At 49.7% G+C, this 22,857-nt stretch overlaps 1 protein-coding gene across 3 annotated transcripts in view; it reads right to left on the bottom strand.

Moving 5' to 3' along the window:
* Nucleotides 1–20,116, bottom strand: part of ERFE (erythroferrone) — a 52,306-nt gene extending 32,190 nt beyond the window's left edge. For 2 of the 3 annotated variants that reach the window (XM_048863169.2, XM_048863168.2), the window contains exons 1-4: nt 19,202–20,114; nt 5,107–5,229; nt 3,705–3,807; nt 1,165–1,388 (exon numbers count right to left, since the gene is read on the bottom strand). In XM_048863169.2, coding sequence (XP_048719126.2) covers nt 1,165–1,388; nt 3,705–3,807; nt 5,107–5,229; nt 19,202–19,396 — 645 coding nt within the window. In that variant the 5' untranslated portion in view covers nt 19,397–20,114. Of the gene's footprint in view, nt 1–1,164; nt 1,389–3,704; nt 3,808–5,106; nt 5,230–19,201 lie in introns of all 3 variants that reach the window. The other variant, XM_075132332.1, reaches the window with a different exon arrangement.
* Between the last annotated feature and the right edge of the window lie 2,741 nt (nt 20,117–22,857).

Below are 22,857 nucleotides of genomic sequence, written 5' to 3' on the forward strand. Positions count from 1 at the left end.
AATTGACCGGTCAACCACACAGCTCATTTGGAACCGGACGTACACAATCAGGCAGCAGGAAAGACCAAAATAAAAGCAAATACAGTACAGGGCTGTGTCAAATGTAAACTACTGAAAAAAAAAAGAGAAAGATCTGACAAGATTAAAAAAATGATTTGACAAGGTAAGGAAACTGTTTCTGTGCTTGTTTCATTTAAATTAAGATGGTTAAAAGCAGCATTTTTCTTCTGCATAGTAAAGTTTCAAAGCTGTATCAAGTCAATGTTCAGTTGTAAACTTTTGAAAGAACCATCATGTTTTGTTCAGAGTTACGAACAACCTCCATTCCCGAGGTGTTCATAACTCTGAGGTTCTACTGTATCTAGATTTCATGTATGTTTAACCTTAACTCTGAATTTCCTGGTCTGTAATGCTTATTTTGGGGCTAAAAATAAAATCCCTGTAAAATTTTGTATCCTAAATTACTGATGTATACTCAGCCTTATCTCCATTGGTACATAAAAGTTTATCTAGGGATTTTAATTGGCCTGCAATTGGCTAGGAGGCTAAAAGGAAGTAACCCCCCTTCCCCCACCCCTGGCACACACACCTATAGTATGGCACAAATGGCAAGGAGCATTTGGGAGGTTAGGACCTGATCTAATGCTCACTGAAGTCAATGGGAATCTCCCCATAGACTTCCATGGGGGTTGGATTGAAGTTATATTCATCTTCCTCAAAGAGATCAGATGCTGGGAATATAGCTGTGAGAATAATGGATTTTTTTTAATTCACTAGCAATTCTGAAAAATTGGGGAAAAAAAGAAGACGCAATTTCAGGCTGAACCAAAAATAAAATGTTTCAGCAAATTAAAAAGTAGAAAAAAATTTGTTTCAGGTCAAACAAAATATTTCATTAGGCAAAATTGAAATGTTTCATTTTGATTCCAACTATTTTAAAACATTTTTATTGGGTTTTTTAAATAAAATTAAAGAAATTTTTGAAACAAAAAGGTGTTTTGAGCCAAAAATTTGAAACGTTTCATTTAGAAAAATGTCAATTTTTGTACTTTGTTTTTTCACCAAAACAATTTGGTGAAACCAACATAAATTCGGGAAACATGTCAGTGTTACTGAATCTGCATTTTTGCCAGTCCAGAATGACAAACTCCCTCCCCCACTCACTATGTAATAGATCCGAAGCTCTTGCAGGGATCTCCGTTCAATGGAAATGTTTCTCCGTATCCGGCAGTGGAAGGCTGCCTCCACTCGATGCTGTGGCTTACTCCTTGCCAACGGACCAGCAACCAGTGCCAAGATGTCATCTTCTCCTCTCTCCTCCGCTTCCTCACCTTCCTGGCAACCTTCACAGGCCTTCAGGCTCATCCTCTCCCGCTCCTTTACCACCTCTGAGAGAACGCCCCCCCCAGAGAATCAGTTTTAGGAGTCACCAATTTACAAAGGGTTCTGAAAAATGACTGCTCCCATTGGAACCAATGGTAAAATGCCCCTTGATGTCAATGGAAGCAGGATGGACACTGGTGTGAATTCTAGTCAAAGCCCAGCAAGCTGGCATCATCCAGTGAGACTGAATCTCAATCATCCCTGCTTCATGTGCTTGATCCAGGCAAATGTTCTGTCCTGGTCATTTTAGGCAGCAGTGAGGTTTGTTGGCGAATGCTCCCATTTGTTTTCATTGCAGTCATGAAGCCAGGAAAGGAATATTAGTTCTCTGGGGTTCCCAATTATTGTTGCTGAGTTTGATTCTTAAGTGTTGAGCCAATAAACAGGGAACGAGTTTGTGACATACACAAATCTCACCACACAAGCACACACCTACCACTGCAGTCAGTGGGAGACTCTCCAAAGACTGCAACGGGGGTTGGATTGGGGCTTAAGTCACTTCCCTAACATCCACACACACACAGAGACAAATACGTACCTCATCACCAAGACGTGTGTTAGCAACTATTATTTGTGACATTAGACAAAGTCCACATTTGAAATGTGTAGTTAGTCATGTCCTGATGTGTGAGTGAAAAGCTGAAAGTGTAAAGCTGCTCCTGGGGCTGGAGTTTGAGTCTGGCTGAGCACCAGTGTAAGAGGGAGTGAGACACCACCCCAGACATACACCCCTGCTCCGGTTACCTGGTTCTTGTATCTGGGCAGGCAAGCTAAGCAGCACTGCATGCCAACTTACTGCCCCTGCACCCACCAAGGTGTCGACTCCCCACATGCACTAGACAGCAACCACTAAGGGCTTGTCTACACCGGCACTTTACAGAACTGCAACTTCCTCGCCCAGGGGTGTGAAAAGCCAGGCTGCCAGTGTAGACAGTGCACCAGTACTGGGAGTTGCACTCCCAGCGCTGGTAGCTACGCCTCTCATGGAGGTGGGTTTTTTTAGAGTGCTGGGAGAGCTGGGAGAGCTCTCTCCCTGCGCTTTGCCGTGACTACACAAGCCACGTTAAAAGTTCTGCCACGGCAGGACTTTAGCATTGCCAGTGTAGACTAGCCCTTATTCTCCTTAACCTCAACCCCAAGGGAGGGGAGATCAGATTCACAAGGTGACCTTGCCCTCCCCCCCCCCCCCCCGGTAGGACATGAGCTCTTGTCCCTTCAGTGTCACGCTCCCTGCAGCATGAGCAGGGCCGGATTAAACTTTTGTGGGCCTGGTACCAAACATATTTGTGGGCCCCCATTGAGGCAGTGGAGCATGGCGTGGGGAGGTCAGTCTCCAGACTGAGGGACTAGCCAGGGGCATGGCATGGCAGGGGCGACCCCGCTCCACCCAGCCCAGTGTGAGGGCACTATTTACAAACCGGTAGTTGCCAGACGCGAAGTGGCCCTGTGATGCCAGCATGCCCCTTCCCCTTGGGGAGCGGGCCCATGCCACACCAGAGAGCCCCCTGCCCAACACCACCCCTACTCCCTATGACCAGAGCCCCCCCGGACCCACTATGCCCAATGCCCCCCAGACCTCCCCCAGAAATTCACAGTGCCCTGCACAACACCACCCCTGCCCAGCACTCCCCTGCCCACAGCCCCACCACAACTGCCAAGCACCCCCCACAGAACCCCCACTCCCTATTGCCCCAACACACACATCTTCCCCGCCCCCTCACAGCCCAGCACATCTTCCCACCCCCAGCCCCCTGCCAACTCCCCAGTGGCTGCACTCGTCAGTGAGCTGAGCCAGCTGCACAGCCAGGGTTGGTCCTGGGGCCGGGAATTGCTCTGTCCATTCAGGAGTGGTGCGATCAGCCAGGCCAAGGCCTCCCTCAAGATGCACTTGCCTGGAGGGGCCCAGCCAAGCCCCCCTACCTCTCTACCCCCTCCCCAGGCTGAGGCTGGCCAGGATTCTACACCAGTCCCAGGTGGCTCAGCCCCAAGGAGACAGGCGGGGCCACACAGGCTTGGAGCCAGAGGTGCACTGGGGTCCTGCCAGGGGGCAGAGAGGAGCAGGGGGTTGGGGCCAGGGGGTGTAGAGGAGTTTTCAGCCAGCCAGCAGGCAGGCTGAGAGGAGCAAGTGGTGGGCAGGGGGAGAAATGGGGTCTCGGGCCGCAGTGCAAGCAGAGCAGGCCAGGGCCCCTTCTGAGCGTGGGCCCAGTTCCATGGAGCCACTGGCACCATTGTAAACCTGGCACTGAGCCTGGGGCACCCACCTCCCCAGGCCAGCTGAAGTGCCTGTGGAGATGCACTCAGCACTGGCTTTCATACTGTACCTTTCAACAGCAGCCGGAAGTCCTTCAGCAATTCTTCTGGTGTCACCAGGGATCCGGGAGGCCCCTGAGGGCCTGGGGGACCTGGTGGGCCTGGCAGGCCAAACTGGAACCCCAGACAGAGCACAGAGCTGGTCAGTTCAATGTGTCTTTAAATTAGGGCACAGCTAGCCAGTGTAGATCCAGTAAGAATGGCTCCATCCCACAGTGCCAGCCCCTAGTCACCCACATCCTGGCACCCTTCCCCTTCCCTCTGTCCGAAAGGACACCTGCCTCTTCTGAACTCTGTGCTGGAATCTCAGCAGGATTAGCCGTCTCTGCTGGGTTGGTCACTGTTTTCAGCCCCACCCTCTGGGTCTGTTTTGGGCTCAGGAGTAGGGCTGTTACACCAGGGATGCCATGGGCTCAGACCAGGCTCTCTGGAGTGGGGGCACAGTAGGCTCAGGCCAGGGCTCTCGATGTGGGGGTGGGGTGCAGTGTGCCCAAGCTGAGCATCTCTGTGAGGGGAGGGACGCAGTGGGCCCAGGCTGAGTAGTTCTGTGAGGGGAGGGGCACAGTGGGCCCAGGCTGAGGATCTCTGTGAGGGGTGGGGCGCAGTGGGCCCAGGCTGAGTAGTTCTGTGAGGGGAGGGACACAGTGGGCCCAAGCTGAGCATCTCTGTGTGGGGAGGGGGCGCAGTGGGCCCAGGCTGAATAGTTCTGTGAGGGGAGGGGCACAGTGGGCCCAGCCTGAGGAGCTCTGTGAGGGGAGAAGCACAATGGGCCCAGGCTGAGTAGTTCTGTGAGGGGAGGGGCACAGTGGGCCCAGCCTGAGGAGCTCTGTGAGGGGAGAAGCACAATGGGCCCAGGCTGAGTAGTTCTGTGAGGGGAGGGGCACAGTGGGCCCAGCCTGAGGAGCTCTGTGAGGGGAGAAGCACAATGGGCCCAGGCTGAGTAGTTCTGTGAGGGGAGGGGCACAGTGGGCCCAAGCTGAGCATCTCTGTGCGGGGAGGGGGCGCAGTGGGCCCAGGCTGAGTAGTTCTGTGAGGGTAGGGGCACAGTGGGCCCAAGCTGAGCATCTCTGTGCGGGGAGGGGGCGCAGTGGGCCCAGGCTGAGTAGTTCTGTGAGGGAAGGGGCACAGTGGGCCCAGCCTGAGGAGCTCTGTGAGGGGAGAAGCGCAATGGGCCCAGGCTGAGCATCTCTGTGAGGGGAGGGGCGCAGTGGGCCCAGGCTGAGTAGTTCTGTGAGGGGAGGAGCGCAATGGGCCCAGGCTAAGGAGCTCTATGGAGGGTGGGGCGCAGTGGGCCTGTGCCAGGGATGTCTTATGGGCAGCCCTGGGAAATCTGTGTGAGATGGGGCGCAGTGAGTCTGAGCCAGGGCTTCCTGGGGTGGGTTGTGCAGACACACCGGGGATGTGAATACATACCTTGAATTTTTTTGATTTGCCTTTGCCCTGTTTCTTGCTGTTCACCCCTTTGTTTGATTGTTTCATAAAGAGCATCCAGGCATCCCGGGGGTCGATGCTGCGAGACCGCTCAGGAAGGGGTTCCTGTCAGAAGATCAAAGAATAAGAACACAGAAAGTGACAGTAACCAGCTCTGTGGGCTGCTGAGTGGTTCAGGCACAGGTGGGTGCCATTCTTCAACGCTATTCCCATTACACAGCAGGGGCAGGAACTCACCAGCCGGAAACCAGCCTGTGCTTTGCTGGAGTGTTAATGAGTTTCTGACCACTGTGACTGCCTTATCTGCTGGCCAGGGAGCTGTGCCCTGCTCACAGCATGCAGGATATGGGGAACTGGGCTACCTGGGGTACCGCTGAAAAACTCTGGACTCAAAGAAACTCTGTAGAGGGCACTCTTCCCTCTGGGTGGGACTAACCCAGTACCCCAGCACCAGCAGCTGCAATGTTTCTGGGGCACATGTTTTGGAGGGGATGTAAATAGAGGTCATTATACAGCCCACAGTGCTTCTTGCAGCCATGAATATTAGCCCAGCGTGGGGGTGGGTTGTGGGCATATGAGCCGGTGGTGCTGGTGTTCTGGTGCATTACGGGGGGGGGGAGGTATGGTGCATTAGTGGAGCGGTTTGGTGAGTTACAGCTAACACAGGTCCACTTAAAACTTCACAAGAGCACAAATCAGCGTCTTGGTGAAGTGCTAAGTCTTTCCCGCAATTTCAGTTTGTCAGCTGTTGCCCTAGACTGTTGCTGTACCTGTTTCACCTAGCGGTAGCTGCATTTTAGTGGAAGGTAAGGTAATTCTTGTATGGGTCTATCTGCGCTGTAGTCAGAGGTGTGACTGCAAGCCATGTAGCCATACCCTAGCCAGTGTGAATAACAATAGCAGTGATGTTGTCTAAGCTCGGGGCTCTGGTATGTCCTTATGTGGCTAGCCCATGCTGCTGCCTGTGCTACTGCAGCTTCTGTGTTACTGGCGTTGACTAGATCCAGGCTAGCTCAGGTTTATCTGCACATACTGCAGTCACGCCTCTGACTGCACTGTAGCCATAACTAAGGTGACCAGATGTCCCAATATTTGGGGCTTTGTCTTATGTAGGCTCCTATTACCCCTACTCCCTGTCCCAATTTTTCACACTTGCTATCTGGTCACCCTAGCCATGACCCATGTGGCAAATAAGGCCAGAACCTCCCCTGGTGTAAAGTGGCACAGCTCTACTGAAGTCAGTGTCAACCCACACCAGCTCAGGGTCTGGCCCATGAAGTTTATAAAGCCCCTAGTGTAACACTACGTTAATTGTATCCAATTTGCAAATGAATTCCAATTCAACAGTCTCTCGCTGGAGTCTGGTTTTGAAGTTTTTTTGTTGTAATATCACAACTTTCATGTCTGTAATCGCGTGACCAGAGAGATTGAAGTGTTCTCCGACTGGTTTATGAATGTTATAATTCTTGACATCTGATTTGTGTCCATTTATTCTTTTACGTAGAGACTGTCCAGTTTGACCAATGTACATGGCAGAGGGGCATTGCTGGCACATGATGGCATATATCACATTGGTGGATGTGCAGGTGAACATGAAACAGACATGAAAGTTGCGATATTACAAAAAAAAAACTTCAAAACCAGATTTCAGCAAGAGACTGTTGAATTGGAATTCATTTGCAAATTGGATACAATTAACTTAGGCTTGAATAGAGACTGGGAGTGGCTAAGTCATTATGCAAGGTAACCTATTTCCCCTTGTTTTTTCCTACCTCCCCCCCTCCTCAGACGTTCTTGTTAAACCCTGGATTTGTGCTGGAAATGGTCCCCCTCGATTATCATACACATTGTAAGGAGAGTGATCACTTTAGATAAGCTACTACCAACAGGAGTGTTGGGGACACTGGGGCATGGCCACTAGGTAACTCGAGGGGATGGAAGACCACAAGTGTTGATGAAGCCCCCTCACACTAGGCCCAAGTGTCCTTGGCCCCCCCTCCCGCCTGGAGGCACTCGCAGCAGCTCTGCGTACTAGGCCCAAGTGTCCTTGGCCCCCCCGCCTGGAGGCACACACAGCAGTTATGCTGAGGATCTGCAACAATATGCTGCAGAGTCAGACTGCCTGAAACTAAGCAAGGCCAAACAGGGCAGATATGGAAGAACAATGCTGAATAAAGCAGCTTTATGTATAGTTTAACAAATGATACAGAGAACCAGGAGGATTTAATGGGCATGACCATGACATGACCATGACACAAATCTTAGAGACTGCAAACCGAGCTTATAGGCTGAGAGAGACAGAGAAGGAGAGAAAGCAAGTGAGATTGATGGTAACAGCGGTACAGGCCGGCACTAAGAGAAGTGGCCGGGGTGGAAGGGGCCATGGACGCGACCGTCCGGGCCCTCAGGAGAGACGACTGGGTCGCAACCAGTGTGCCCTGTGTCGACAGGAGGGACACTGGAAAAATGAGTGCCCAAAGAGAAAAGAAAAGGGGGGTGCCCCTATGATGGTGATGGCGGAGCAGGAATAGGGGTGTCAGGGGAGACGGACCACCCTACCCCCGGAACCCCAAGTAAAGATGCGGGTGGGAAGCTCAGAAATAGATTTTTTAGTGGACTCTGGAGCGGCCCGAACTGCCGTAAATCAGCCTCTTCAGTTGCCAGTAGCAGATTCCCTTACTGTGGTGGGAGCCACAGGCAAGGACACTAAGTGCCCAGTGTACGCCCCAGCGGAATGCGCTTTGGGAAATAGGACTATATCCCACAAGCTGGTATACCTCCCTGAGTGTCCAACACCTCTGCTGGGACAGGATCTACTTTGTCGCCTCGGTGCCACCCTGCATTTTACTGAGGATGAAATAACCCTTACCTTACCCCCTGAGAATGCATGGATCATGACCCTTGCAGTTGAGCCCTCAGCCATGCAAGCCCCAGAATGGAGCCCGTGGGAAGACCAGGTGTACCCCCTCGTGTGGGCATCAGGGATTCCAGGAAAGGCCACCCACCAGACCCCCATTACTATTCAGCTCATACCAGGGAAAGGCCCAGTGCAAATAAAACAGTATCCAATCAAGAGGGAAGCCAGAGAAGGTTTACAGGAAACTATAGATCGATTCCTAAATGTATGGTATTCTCCGGGAATGTCAGTCAGCCTGGAACACTCCCATTCTATCCGTACAGAAGCCTGATGGCCCGTATCGGCTGGTACAGGACCTAAGGGCAGTCAATGAACGAGTTAAGGCTCTGCACCCTCTTGTCCCTAACCCGTATACCTTATTGGCTTCTATAGGGGGACAGTATACCCATTTTTCAGTCCTTGATCTGAAAGATGCTTTCTTTACCATCCCAGTTGCCACCCCGTCACAGGAGATCTTCTCCTTCGAGTGGGAGGACCGAAAAAGGGTTAAAAAGCAACTTTCCTGGACAGTGTTGGCCCAGGGGTTTAAAAACTCCCCCACCTCTTTGGCCAGGCTCTGGCCAGGGACCTAGAGGAGTGGGATAATGAGGAGGCCCTCCTTCTGCAGTATGTAGATAATTTGTTAATTGCCACTGTGGGCCAAACACCCTGCCTTAAAGCCACCGTGAGCCTCCGGAATTTTATTGGACTCTGGGGATATCGGGTAGCACGGAGTAAGGCTAAAATTGCCCTCCCAGAGGTATGGTACCTCGGGTTTCACATACAGCAAGGGGAGCATCAGCTTTCAAGCGAAAGAAAGGAAGCTATATGCCAAGTTCCTACCCCAAGTAACCGTAAGCGGCTCAGGGCATTTCTGGGTATGGCAGGCTTTTGGAGGATATGGATCCCAGAGTTTGGACTGTGGGCTAAACCCCTGTATGACTGTGTAAAAGGAGCAGATCATGACCCCTTCTATTGGACCCCAGAGGCTGACAGGGCATTTAAAATCCTGAAAAGAAAATTGATGGAAGCCCCGGCTCTGGGCCTGCCGGATCTCTCTAAGCCGCTTCAGTTGTATGTACATGAACGAAGGGGATTGGCCCTAGGAGTGCTCACACAGCTGTTAGGAGCATGGATTGGATCAGGTTGCAAAGGCTTGGCCTGCATGTTTACCGGCGGTCGGCGGTCGGTCGCAGCTACTGCCCTAGTGCTTGAGGAAGCTGAGAAGCTAACATTGGGAGGGGTTATGCAAATCTATACTCCCCATATGGTCCGAGCCTTATTGGATGCAAAGGGAGGGCTTTGGCTCACCCAGGCTCGGATTGCTCAGTACCAGGCTAAGCTGTTAGAGAACTCTGAAGTCACCCTACAACCTTGCCCCTCCCTTAACCCAGCCACTCTCTTGCCAGAAACAGAGGAACAGAAACATGACTATTTAGAGATCATAGATGTCCAGTACTCCAGCCGTCCGGATTTAAAGGATGTACCCCTCCCAATTGCAGATTATGAGTGGTACACTGATGGTAGCAGTACTGTAATAGATGGGCAAAGGAGGAAGGGTTATGCTGTTGTGACATGACACTGTGGAAGCTGAAGGTTTGCCTGCTGGGACCTCTGCCCAGCTTGCCGAACTAATAGCCCTGACCCGTGCACTTGAACTGTCAAAAGGAAAGCGGGTCAACATTTTTACTGATTCAAAATATGCTTTTGGTGTGCTGCATGCTCATGCTGACCTATGGAAGCAAAGGGGAATGCTGACAGCCCAAGGCTTCCCAGTCAAGTACGGGCCCCAAATCCTCCTGCTCCTAGAAGCCGTACAACTTCCCTTGGAAGAGGCGGTGGTACACTGTAAAGCCCATCAAAGGGAGGATCAAGATGTGGCCAGAGGTAATGCCTGGGCAGATAGAGAGGCTAAGCATGCTGCCACCCTGCCATCCCCTCAGACTGAGAACGCCCATATGCATGCCCTTATCCCATCAGTAGGGGAGCTTCCACCCCTCAGTACTCTGGGGAGGAGAGACAGCTAACTGACAAACTCGGTCTCCGGGAAAAGGAGAGATGGCTCCATTCCCCAGAAGGGAAGGTCCTCTTACCAAAGGGCCTAATCCGGCCAGTGCTGCAGAAACTACATCAAACCACTCATGCTGGCAGGGAAGCACTTATCCAACTAATGGGAAAATACTTTATCACTTCCGGACTCCAACCCCTGTCTGCCCAGGTACAAGCGGACTGCTTAGTCTGCCAAAAGAATAACCCCCGACCGGGACATCCTGTGCCACCAGCTGCCCTAGAACCCACTCCGGGCCCTGGACAAGTGTGGCAAATAGACTTTACTGAGTTTCCCCGGACCCAAGGGTTCAAATATCTCCTTGTTATAGTGGATCGGTTCAGCGGATGGCCAGAAGCCTTCCCATGCCGTAATTGCACTGCCAGAACAGTGGCCTTCAAGTTTGTTAAGGAGATCATTCCTCGCTTTGGACTCCCCCTATGGATGGAATTTGACAATGGGACACACTTCACATCAAAAATCATTCAAAGCATCTCACATGCCTTACAGGTCCCCTGGAAACTCCATACGCCCTGGAGACCGCAAGCCAGTGGTGTAGTGGAGCATACCAATCAGACCCTTAAACGGCATCTCTCAAAAGTGTGCCAAGAAGCCTCACTGCGATGGCCTGATGCTTTGCCCCTCGTCCTACTCCGTATCCGTGTTCTCCCAAAGGGTAGATCTCAGTCCCTTTGAAATTATGTTTGGAAGGGCATGGCCTATGAATGGCACCCCGGTTCTGTCAGGGGAATGGGAGTTGGGTGATGGTTTTTTGTCACAGTATATGTGTTCCCTGTCTGCTATTCTCTTGTCTCTTCACAGGTATACCAAGGATTCCCAGCCTCTCCCCTTGGACACTCCCGTCCACTCCTTACAGCCCGGTGACTCTGTGCTTGTTCGCACCTGGAAAGACGAGCCCCTCCAGGAAAAGTGGAAAGGACCCTATACCGTCCTGCTGATCTCCCATACAGCGGCAAAGATAGAGGGACACAAGAACTGGATCCATCACTCTCGTCTGAAGGCAGTACCCGCCCCCTCGTCAGCAGAACAGTGGACCGTCCAACCTGCTGACTCCTCATCTAGTGACGATCTCGGGCTAAAGCTACTGTTTAAAAGACACAAATAGCGGGCACCTTAATGCTAAAATGGGCCCACCCAGGTACTGGAGACCCTGGGTTGGGAAGACTCTGGTGATAATTAATTGGGTAACATTGTTATTCTCTGTATTGGTATTTCCAAACTGTGCATATCGGGAGCATAACTCCTTTGTTTCGCTTGCGCACCATGTTGCTAATTTAACAAACCAGACTGATTGTTGGGTATGTGCTCCAACTCCACTGTCCCCCAAAACGGGAATGCCCCTTGACATGCTAGCAGAATTAGCCACCAAAGAGCAGGAAAGAACGGACTCGCCATTCTGGAATAAGACCTCTTTACAGCAGGCCACCTATCAGGACCAGGAGTATTCAGTTGCAGTACTCACTGAGGGAGTGTTATGTTTTACCCAAAACCAATCTGATCACTATGGGCGTCCTGTGGGAAAAAGCTCCTGTGTTATTACACAGTGGGCTGATGGATATTGGATAAAGACCAACAGGGGAGGCCAGCAATGTGGGTGTAATGGTTCCTCCCCTTTTAGGGAAACTCTTACAAATACTCTTACCACAAAAGAAAGGTTTGGAAATATAACTTGCCGTCCAGTTAATATCTCCAATGTAGCAAGCCAATGGTGGGTTTGTAGTGGTCCCTATGGCGAGTGTAATTTGAACGGCACAATTAGAAACGCCCCCACTTGTACCCAATCAAAAAAATAAGATGTCCCCTTAGGGGCATATAAATTGTTTAAAAAAGCAGCCAAAGCAGCCTTAAATATCCCAGGAATCCCCTTAAGAAACAGTCCTTACTGGGCCCTACAGGGTCACTATTTTGTATGTGGCCGAAAGGCTTACAAGGTGCTGCCAGCCAACTGGACAGGTAGCTGTTATATAGCTCATGGAGTTCCTCATCTGTCCATAACTGCCACACTGCCCAAAGGAAAGATTAGAAATGCCCGAGACACCTCTGTTGAGTCACGAGAAAAGACTCTGCGGTGACTGACTACAGCATTGGAGGGCAATATGAAGAATCCCCTCACAACCGAGAAGCTTGTAGAGTGCTCTGTACTGGGAATAGCGCCACTCGTTTCCGGCCCAGCCATGGCATGCATAGGCCGCTATACTATAAGGCTGCAGATGGTACTTGAGAAGGTGGCCTTAGAGTTAGAGGACTCGGTTAGTGATTTAGGGTCAGCAGTAAAAACATTAAATAAAGAGGTACAGCAGCTCAGGACGTTTTCCCTCCAAAACAGGCTGGCTTTGGACTATCTCTTGGCATCCCAAGGAGGGGTTTGTGCCCTCGTCGGGCCCCGATGTTGTGTATATGTAAATGATAGCAGTTATGAGATCTATGAAAAGGTGGTACAGGCTGAGGCCCATGCCTGAGCCGGAGCAGAGGTTGCCTATACTGCCCCAGAGAACGATTGGTTGCAAACCTTGTTTTCAGGCTGGGGTTTGTCATCTTGGCTTGGTGGTTTATTTAGCCTATTATTGAAACTTCTCTTTCCTGTATTGCTTATATTACTGGTATTATGCTGTGCAGTATCATGTGTGATGGCCCTTTTGCAAAAGTTAATAAGTCATTTTCTTCAGGGCTATCACAAAGTGCTTATGCAAAGTCCTATTGTAAAGAAATAAGTAGCCCAAGTGAGAAAACTCAGAGCCAAGGTTGTTGAGTGTTCTCAAAGGGAGGAGTTGTTGAGATACTGGGCCAGGGCCACTAGGTAACTCGAGGGGATGGAAGACCACCAGTGTCGATGAAGCCCCCTCGCACTAGGCCCAGGTGTCCTTGGCCTCCCCCTCCCGCCTGGAGGCACTCGCAGCAGCTCTTTGTACTAGGCCCAAGTGTCCTTGGCCCCCCCGCCTGGAGGCACACACAGCAGTTATGCTGAGGATCTGCAACAATATGCTGCAGAGTCAGACTGCCTGAAACTAAGCAAGGCCATACAGGGCAGATATGGAAGAACAATGCTGAGTAAAGCAGCTTTATGTATAGTTTAACAAATGATACAGAGAACCAGGGAACTAGCTGGGAACTGGATTGGCTAGCTATATGGATACTTGGGGCAGCTTGCTATTGGATAAGTATGCTGGGAAAAAGGATGTATAAAAGCCTGTGTGACTTCCTGCTCTGTGTACAGGATTTGAGATTCAAATCTCCCTGTACCTACTTGAAGCTTCAAATAAACTTTTCTGCTTCTCCACCCCGTTGTGATTATTGGGTGTAGCACACTGGGTAACGAACCACTCAAGCTGTTGTTCAGCCTCTCGGCACTGGGTGCCGGCAACAGGAGAGTGGGTTGGGGGGGGGGACACCTGGATTTGTGCTGAAAATGGCCCAACTTGATTATCATACACATTGTAAGGAGAGTGATCACTTTAGATAAGCTATTACCAGCAGGAGAGTGGGGTGGGGGGAGAGAAAACCTTTTGTAGTGGTAAACACCCATTTTTTCATGCTTTGTGTGTTTAAAAAGATCTTCTATACTTTCCACAGTATGCATCTGATGAAGTGAGCTGTAGCTCACGAAAGCTTATGCTCAAATAAATTGGTTAGTCTCTAAGGTGCCACAAGTACTCCTTTTCTTTTTGCGAATACAGACTAACACGTCTGTTACTCTGAAACGAGTGTAACACTGGCACATTGTTCACTGTAGCAAAGATCAGCCAGGCAAAATGTCTAGGTCTGAGTTCTGGCCCTAGTCTCTCCCTGGCTGTTGCAACAGCAGCTGTGATTGTGGCCTGCTCTTCCCAGATATTTAGCCTAGCTGCCTCTGAAATCAATGAGTGCTGGGGGAAGGGAGAGAGGACAGCAGGCCCTCAGCAGGAGCCCCTCTGGAAGATTACCAAGCGGTGTTGGCAGGTGCCAGAGGAGCAGGCTCCAGCAGACCAGCTACTGTGGTCCACCTCCTGTGGTCCACCCAGGTGTGATGTGTGTCATGGGGAAGCCTTGGCTCCACCAGTGACACAGAATACATATTGTGGCTAGGAGGGATGGTTGGATGAGCGACTCACACTTGGTCCACAGAGTCTGGAGGGCTGTATGGCTGAAGGGAAGAGAACATGCCTGAGGTTTCATTTCCATCAGATGGGAATAGTGAGGCACAGGGAAGCTGTGTGACTTGTCCAGGATCACACAGTAAGCCACCAGCATTGTGTGGATTAGATCCAAGATCTCCTGAGTCCCAGTCCTGTGCTCTGGTCACCCAGCATGCTGCTGCCCTTCACAGGGCTGGAGAGCAAGAGCATGAGTCTCCAGTCAGTATTAGTTCAGTTTATACCAGCTGAGGAGCTGGACCAGAGACAGCTCCATACACAACTGCATGGGCTACTTTGGTGCCATCTAACTTGCTGCCCATTGTCACTTCTAAGTCCCTTCTCACATTGCATGTGTGTTATTTCCCCAGGCATGTTGGAGTTTATTAGGCTTCAAGCAGAGAGTACAAAAATCCACAGAATAAACATCCAAAGAACTAGGTGCCATCTCAGCACTACCAGGCACTTCTTGTGTGCCCTTGGGCCAGCCATTGAACTTTTCTTTTGCCCCAACTCCCCCATCTCTACCACACGAGGGTGATGTGGGAAGGTGCTGGGACAGTGCAGGAGCAGCTAGATATCTTCCATTTGCTGTACTTACCATGTCTCTCCACCTGCTCATTAGCAAGGGAATTGTACACCAGTGGGAGATGCAGGCTGGACTTCCAGATAGCCATCCCAAGGAGGCCAGTCACTTCCGCTAGTAGTGTAGAATCCCTCCATACACCCAAAGGAGGGGACCAATGGAAGCCCAAGTGGAGAAGGCACTGTTAGCTGCTGGCCAATGTCAGTGGTCTTAGAGGGAAGGTTGCTCCCTAAAGGGGTTGACAATACAGCATGGCTAGAAAACTGCCAGCCAAGGAATGACATGTCCAGTTACTTAAAAGGCATATCTCACCTAATCAATTCCCTGCAACTGTGGAGGCCTATGGCACTGGTGGCAGCTGGGGCTCTCCTGTTCTCTGCACACAGCAGGTTAGTCTCCTGAGGACTAAACCACTTTAGTCTAACTAAAGTCATTGGGTTCAATACATGGGTATCTAGGGGAGGTTTAATGGTCTGTGATATACAGGAGATCATAATAAATTAGTCCCTTTGGGCTTTGAAATCTATGAAATAACTGCCTAAAAACTCCCATCCTCATGGGAAAACCATGGGCCTGACAAATAAGTTTTGTGTAGTTTTATGTCATGCACTTGGCAATCAATTCAACCAGAGCCAAATGTACTTTCCATAGGTGGCAGAGGCACCTATAGCCTAGCTGAGGTGCTTTTTAATATGTATTGTAAATAATAATGGTCTACGGTCTATTCCAAGTGAACAAAAGTCATCTTCAAAATATCACCATCTACAGATCAACATAATAATACAAATGTCGGGCTGGAAGGGACATCAAGAGGTCATCAAGTCCAGCCCGCAACGCTGAGGCAGAACCACATATACCTAGACCATCCTGACAGTTGTTTGTCCAACCTGTTCTTAAAAATGTGCAACGATGGGGATTCCACATCCTCCCTTAGAAGCCTGTTCCAGAGCTTAGTTACCCTTACAGTTGGAAAGCTTTTTCTAATACCTCACCTAAAACCCCTTGTTGCAAATTAAGTTCATTACTGCTTGTCCAACCTTCAGTGGAGATGGAGAACAACTGATCCCTGTCCTCTTTGTAACAGTCCTTAATGTATTTGAAGATTGTTATCAAATCTGCCCTCAGTCTTCTTTTCTCATGACTAAACATGCCCAGTTTTTTAAAACTTTTCCTCATGGGTCAGGTTGCCTAAACTTGTCCAGTTTGTCCTAATTTTTCCTAAAGTGTAGTGCCCAGAACTGGACTCTACTCCATCTGAAACCTCACCAGTGCCATGTAGAATGAGACAATTACCTCCAATGTCTTACATGACCCTCATGCTTATATAATCCCAGACTGATTTTAGCATTTTTCCCAACAAGTCAACTCATATTCAATTTGTGATCCACTATAACCCTTTTTGCAGTACTACCACCTAGCCAGTTATTACCCATTTTGTAGTTGTGCATTTGATTTTTTTTCTTCCTAAGTGTGGTACTGTGCACTTGTCTTTAATGAATTTCATCTTGTTGATTTCAGACCAATTCTCCAATTTGTCAAGGTCATGTTCAATTCTAATCCTGTCCTCCAAAGTGTCATCTTAATGTCCCCCATACATTTTATAAGCACACTCTCCACTCCATTATCCAAGTCATCCATTAAAATATTGATTAGTACCAGACTCAAGACAGAGCCCTACAGCACCCCACTAGATACGCCCTCCCAGTGTGATGGTGAACCATTGATAACTACTCTTTGATTGTGATCTTTCAACCAGTTGTGCACCCATTTTATGGTAATTTAATCTAGACTGCATTTCTGTAGTTTGCTCATGTCATGTGGCACTGTGTTAAAAGCCTTACTACAAATCAAGACATAGCATGTCTACAGCGTCCCCTCTATCCACTAACCCTGTCAAAGATGGAAATTAGGTTGATTTGGCATGATTTGTTCTTGACAAATCCATGCTGGCTATTTCTTATAACCCTCTAGATGCTTACAAATTGAATGAGAAGCAGAAGAGCTCGAGAAAAAAGGTGTAACACAGGCTGATTGCCCAAGTGTATAATTAGGCGGGCCAGAACTCAGTTTATAATATCAATGTTTATTTTTAACCATTTTAACCATTAAATGTCCACATTTGCATAAAATTATGGCAGGGGTGTCTGCTATTGCCAGCAGACATTGCGATTCCAAATGTTAAAGCTTTATAACTCTTAAAACACAAATTGTCAACGTCCCATGGCAAACAATACAATGTGAATATCCTTAAATCAAAACTCGAATAATTTCTCAAGCAGCATTTTTCTTACTTTGCCTATCCGTAAATTTCAGTGATCATCAATGGAAATACTTTTTTGTTGGTTTGTGTGTGTATGGCAAAAATCAACATTTATTGACATTTACCAATAAAATTCTAATCCTTCCAAGCCTACATACCCAACAGGCCAGCACTGAGATTTGTTGCAAGTTAATTTTGGGTAAGAACAGGCCTGAATGATCATGGAATCTGAATTTTTAATGTGCACTCCTGGAGCAGCACTATAAACTCCACTGCACTGACTCCAGTGTGTTGTGTTCCTTGTGTTTTAAACAAATGCTCTGTGCACTGCTGCTGCTAATTTGGAATAGCCTGAAGATCCCAAGTCATCGGTATGGCTAGCCTCACAGCTTTTTGCATACACAGTGAGCTGGGGCACTTTTCAGATTGCTGGTGCAGCACTTTGGACTCTCTGAGCAGGACCTGCTGGCAGAGCCCCCAGGGTCCACACATTTTTTAAGCAGCTAATGTGTTTCTGTGCTGACTGATTCGCAAAGCTGCCTTAGCTGGGCTCCCCCAGCTATGCAGCTCACCCAACTTAAGGCATTTACGTATCTCCCTAGCGCAGTGCAGTGGGCATTGTTGTAATGAGGCCAAAGAAGGCCCCCGGGGGTCGGATGGGATATAAAAGAATACCCCGGTCAAATAGTAACAGCTGGCATCTCTAGCCATGTGTTTTCCACCCATTCATAAACTACTGGACACAGCTTCCGTCTTTCCCCTGATCTGAGAGCGGAGGAATAAGGGTGGGAAATTCATTCTCCTGAGCAGCGCTGCTCTTGCCCTCTCGCCCAGGAGAGACTTTAACCCTGCCAATAGCACCTTTAATAACTGCTTGAGCAGATAAGTGGAAAGAGATTTCTGGGTGGATAAGGACTGAGCCTCCTGGTCCATCAGCTGCTCCAATAGGACAGATTGAATATGTGAGGGCTGGAGTTTAGGGCTCCTCTTAGAGCAATTCAGTTTTATCCTTCAGAGCTTGTCTGCACTCATGTAGGAATGTGGGTTGGCAAATTATTGAGGCAAATGTGGTGGTAGTGGATTAGAGTCTAAGTTGGGATAATTTACACCTTCTCCTGGCCCCTCAGGTTAAATTATATTATCTTAACCTCCTACAAACCTACTTACACAGTCACCTTTGCACATCACCCCTGCATTTGGCCCACTGGATTTGTTTTTAAAGTAGCACAGATATTTGTCAACCAGGAACTCACGATTACCTTCTTGTAACATAAGAATAAAGGGACAGTCATTGCAAGTGAAAGACTGCCAATTTAAAAAGCAATCAAAGGATTTTTTTTGTATAATGCACAATTGATCTATGGAACTCATTGCCACAAGGTATTAGTGAGGCCAAGAGCTTAGCTGAATTGAACAAATGATTAGACGGTTGTACAGTTAATCAGAACAACATCAATGGTGACATTAGATAACATACAAAATTTTAGAAAGTCTCTGAAACCTAATGTTTCAGGATATAAGCTGTCACTAACAGCTTGGGGAAAGGAAGAAACTGTCTCTCCATAATTATGAGGATTCTTGCCCCTGCCTCTGGCGTATCTGTACTTGGAGACAGACTCCTGATCTGGTGGATCACAGGTCAATCCCACTGCAGTTCTTTTATGTGACACAGTTGATCAGCTGTAACCTATAAGCTGCAAGACAAACTCTGTGGTTGTATGTTTTCAACAGAGCTGAGAAAATGTTTGCTGTGCAAAATATTTATGACAAATCTGGAAAAATTTGGGGCATTTGCTAACATTTTATGAGCCAGCAGGCTTGCTTTCAGAGCGCTTGGTTTGTGCTAGATTCTCGATGCTTTCTCGTGGCAAAAGTCAGTTGTTCATTGACAATAAACAAGTGTGGTCACCCAAAGGTGAAAAAGTGATCATAAAACCATCCCTACCCACTCTGTGTGTGTGTGTATGTGTGTGTGTGTGTAAAAAAAAAAAAGTAATCACACAACTCAAATTCCCTGAGTAGATTTTACTTGCAATCACATTCACTCAGCTCAGAAATTAGATTGTCTGCGCATCACCCACTTTCCTGCTTTGGTTGCTCTGAGTTTAGATCTTTGCTCAATTCCCTTAAACTAGGTGCTGGTAGAGTAAGTGCTTACCGGGTCGTTAGAGGCTGGCAGAGGCATGCTGCTTTTTCCCTGCCTTGTGGGATACTCATTCCACTGGGATTTCTTCTCCCGGCTTCTTCTGCTTCCAAGTTTCTCCGACCCCACTGAGCCAACGCATGAGGCCACTGCCAGGAATCCCACACACAGTAATAGGAGCCAGCGGCTGGCAGGGAGGTATCCAGCCATTCTTCAACACAGGGCACCAAAGAGGTGGTCCTTTCTTTCAGGGAGCCAGAGTTTCTATGGCCACCCAGAGCCAGGCATTGCCCGTAAGAGCAAGAAGAAATCAGACTGTGTCCCGTCAGGAATGGCGAGTTTGGGAGAAGAGATGATACTCCACCAATGTCAGGCCTGTCCTCCCATCAGCACCAGCTCAGGAGATGGGTTGCCCTTGCAGAACAGCCAGCTGGTACTCGACAGCTGAGCCACCTGACCCCAGAAGAGGGCAATGCGTCCTACTTTGTGAGGGGAAAACACATTGTGTAGGCTCAAGAATCCCTTAGAGAAATGTCCCTGTACTTCAGAGTACTCCCTGCTCCAATCTGCACGTGAGAGCTTGGACCAAGAGTCTGGGCATGGGCTTAAAAAGCCACCAGCTGGGGCTGAGTTCAGCTGGGAGAGGGCTATCCCCCTTGCTTGCCTCCTTTCTTGGGCTGCCTTTGGAGCTGTAAATACGGTCTCTGCCCAGCAGCTCTCGTGTGCTCCTTCCCTTCACAGCTGGAGGGGCCAGGAGAATGCCCAGTTTCTCTGCTGGTGGCACTCACTCCAGCCTGGCCCTGGCTGGGATCTGTGGCTCATGAGAGACACCCATGCCTGGTGCACTGCCCTCTCTCTCCCTGGGTTTCTGTGGGCACTGCTCCTGGCGCAGCAGACCTTGGCTGTCTCAGTCTGATATTCTTGCTTACATCCACTCTTTTTAATGAGCTTGAATTCCCCGCCTCATAGGCACTGCTTCACGCATGCACTCCAGGGAGCCAGAGAGCCCCCTCCTGGCTCCAAGTGTTAGGTGCAACCATTTCCAGCCTCTGGCTCCATGAGCTAGAGACTGGCAGCTGGGAACCCAGGGACAGGTGCACAGAGGCTCCAGTCACACTAAGTACAAGGCAGTTTTCGTGGAGAGGGCCACAAGCGAGGGGATTGAAGGAAATCCCCAGCCAGCACCCTCTAGACTCCTTTCAGCCCACAGTGATCTGAGTGACCCTCACTGTGTGTCTGGCTATGGCTGCAGTGGCTGGAGCTACCAGCTCATCCTGAGGGACAATGGTCCCTGTTTGCCCAACGAAGAACTATCCACATCCAGGGCTCTGTATGCTTTGTGCAAGTGATTCTTCAGCAAAGCTTCAGCGGGACCATAAGGTATTCCTGCTCAGGACAGCTGACTTCACCACTTACTAACTGGAGGCGCTGCATCATTTCCCCCTTGAGCTCCCCAGGCCCTTCCATGGGCCATCCTGAGCACCCAGCTGCCAGTGCCTCGCTGGCTATGGATAGGATGGGTGTAGGCTGCTCCACTCATTAGCGAAGGGAGGTCTGGCCTCCAGTTACCATGAGCACCTAGGGATATGCCACATTGGTGGGTGCTGAACTCATAGGAGGAGTTCTAACCTGCTCAGTTTCCTGCAGCAGCTGGGACACACTAGGGCTTTACCCTTTAAGGGAGTCCCCTCTCCTGACCGGGCAGCAACAGTGGCCAGGGCTTGGAGCTACCATGACAACTTTGCTCTGGCCCAACCATCCTAATGTGGGGTCAGTCCTGCCTAGGGCATGGAAGTGTCTAGTGCCAACCCTGAAGCAATAGTCTCCCTTACCCACATGGGCTTTGGGTTATAACTGGCTCAGGTCCCCCAGGAGCACACAGGGAAGAGAAGGATTTTATCAAATATACACCAAAAATACTGGTGCCAGAGCTTGCCAGTGGCTGTGGAGCAGGGAGCTCATCCCACACGTGAGCACATTTGGCTGTCAGTCTTGCCAAGTGCTGAGCACCTGGCTCCAATCAGCAAAGCACTTAAACACATGCTTAGCTTGAAGCAAGAGAGTGGAGCCTCTAAAGGCTCCAGAGAGATAGAAAGTGGGATCCCAGCCCCACTGAAGTCAATAGAACCAGGATTTCTCCTGAGTCATATTGGGGAACCCCAAAGCTTTTTGTTGTTCCAATCAGGGAGCAGAAACCATATCATGTGACCGGAGGCAGATTACCACTTTGTGAGACCCTGGGCCACAGCAAGTGGGGGCCCCTCCCCACCCCTTCCACCTGCAGTCTCTCCCACCCTCCTCTCCAGTGTTCCTACCAGGGAAATTGGGTTGGGGCGCAGGAGGTTCCCCCACTCCCTGGCAGGAGCACCAGGCAGGCGGAGCAGCACAAGCTCCCACGCCCCGACCCTGCTCCCTGGCAGGAGCGCCAGGTAGACAGAGCAGGTTGGAGTGCAGGGGGGTGCCCATTTTTCTAAGGCCCCCCAATTGGCCAGGGCCCCTGGGCATGGGTCCCGTTGTCCCAGTGGCTAATCCACCACTGCATGTGACTGATTTGACCGTGCATGAGTCCCCCCTTATCCTTGAGCACCCCCTTGTGGCCTGGGGACTAACACTAGGATTAAATCCCACATCCCCTCTTGGGCCCTAAGGCCGGCACAACAGGCTCTCTTTTCCCTTAATAATACCTCCTTGAGGCCAGATTGTTACAAAAATAAACAATCCACAATGAAAGGCCCCAATCAGGCTCACCTCCAGGTTCACCCCCAGTGCATGTGGTCCTTAAAATCTCACAAGATCTAGGAGAGCTACCCATGGAATCCTGGGGCATCCATGGGTAGCTCTCACTCACACTTAGCATATACCATAATGTAGCATATACCACACTCTGGCATCTGCCACCACACACAGGCACATCTCTGGCCTTCTCCTGTCCTGCTGCCAGCCCACTCTTCCCATAGAAACCTGCACTCCCCAGCCTCTCGACTGGGAGTGCCTCTTCAGCAGGGGAGCTGCCATCAATCCCCCTGTTCCAGTATCCTTTCCTAGCTCTCCAGCATGGACACATCACCAGGTAAGTCCCTCCTTGCTCCTCCTGCCTTCAGCCCTACTACCCTGGCTCAGGGAGCTCAACGGGCAATCCCCTCTGCTGCTCTTCAGCCTTGCCTCCAGAAACCAACAGCTTCCTTAAAGGACCTTGTCCCTTTGTTTGTCCCTGATCCTTTATAGAAATTAAGAAGGTGCCACCCCACCTTCTTAATTCACCAAACTGGGGCACCTATCCTGGCACAGAGGCGCTGGACCTGCTTCATTTAATGGGGCCAGCCATCCTGTGACAGTAACTCATCATACTACACAAACAGTGCCTTGTCAAATAGTGCATGAACAACCTGGAGCCCAAACATGTTGGAATAAATAATGACCAGTGATAAATAGACAACAATGCATAGCAATCAAAACCCACCAATGTCTTTGTTCAGCTGTGCTCTGTGTCAGCTCAAAGTATGCCCTGTCCTCACTCCCCCTGCTGCTATAAGCCTTGGCCATCCTTTGGCCATCTCCTGCCATGATTACTGTAACCTCTTTTCCAGCCACCCTCTTCTCTCTCCACACTGTCAAAAATACTGCAGCTACGCTCATCTTTCCCCCAGTTACTCTGACTCCCTTCCCTGCCC

The sequence above is a fragment of the Caretta caretta genome, chromosome 9 (genome assembly GCF_965140235.1).
Source record: "Caretta caretta isolate rCarCar2 chromosome 9, rCarCar1.hap1, whole genome shotgun sequence".
Classification (NCBI taxonomy): domain Eukaryota; kingdom Metazoa; phylum Chordata; order Testudines; family Cheloniidae; genus Caretta; species Caretta caretta.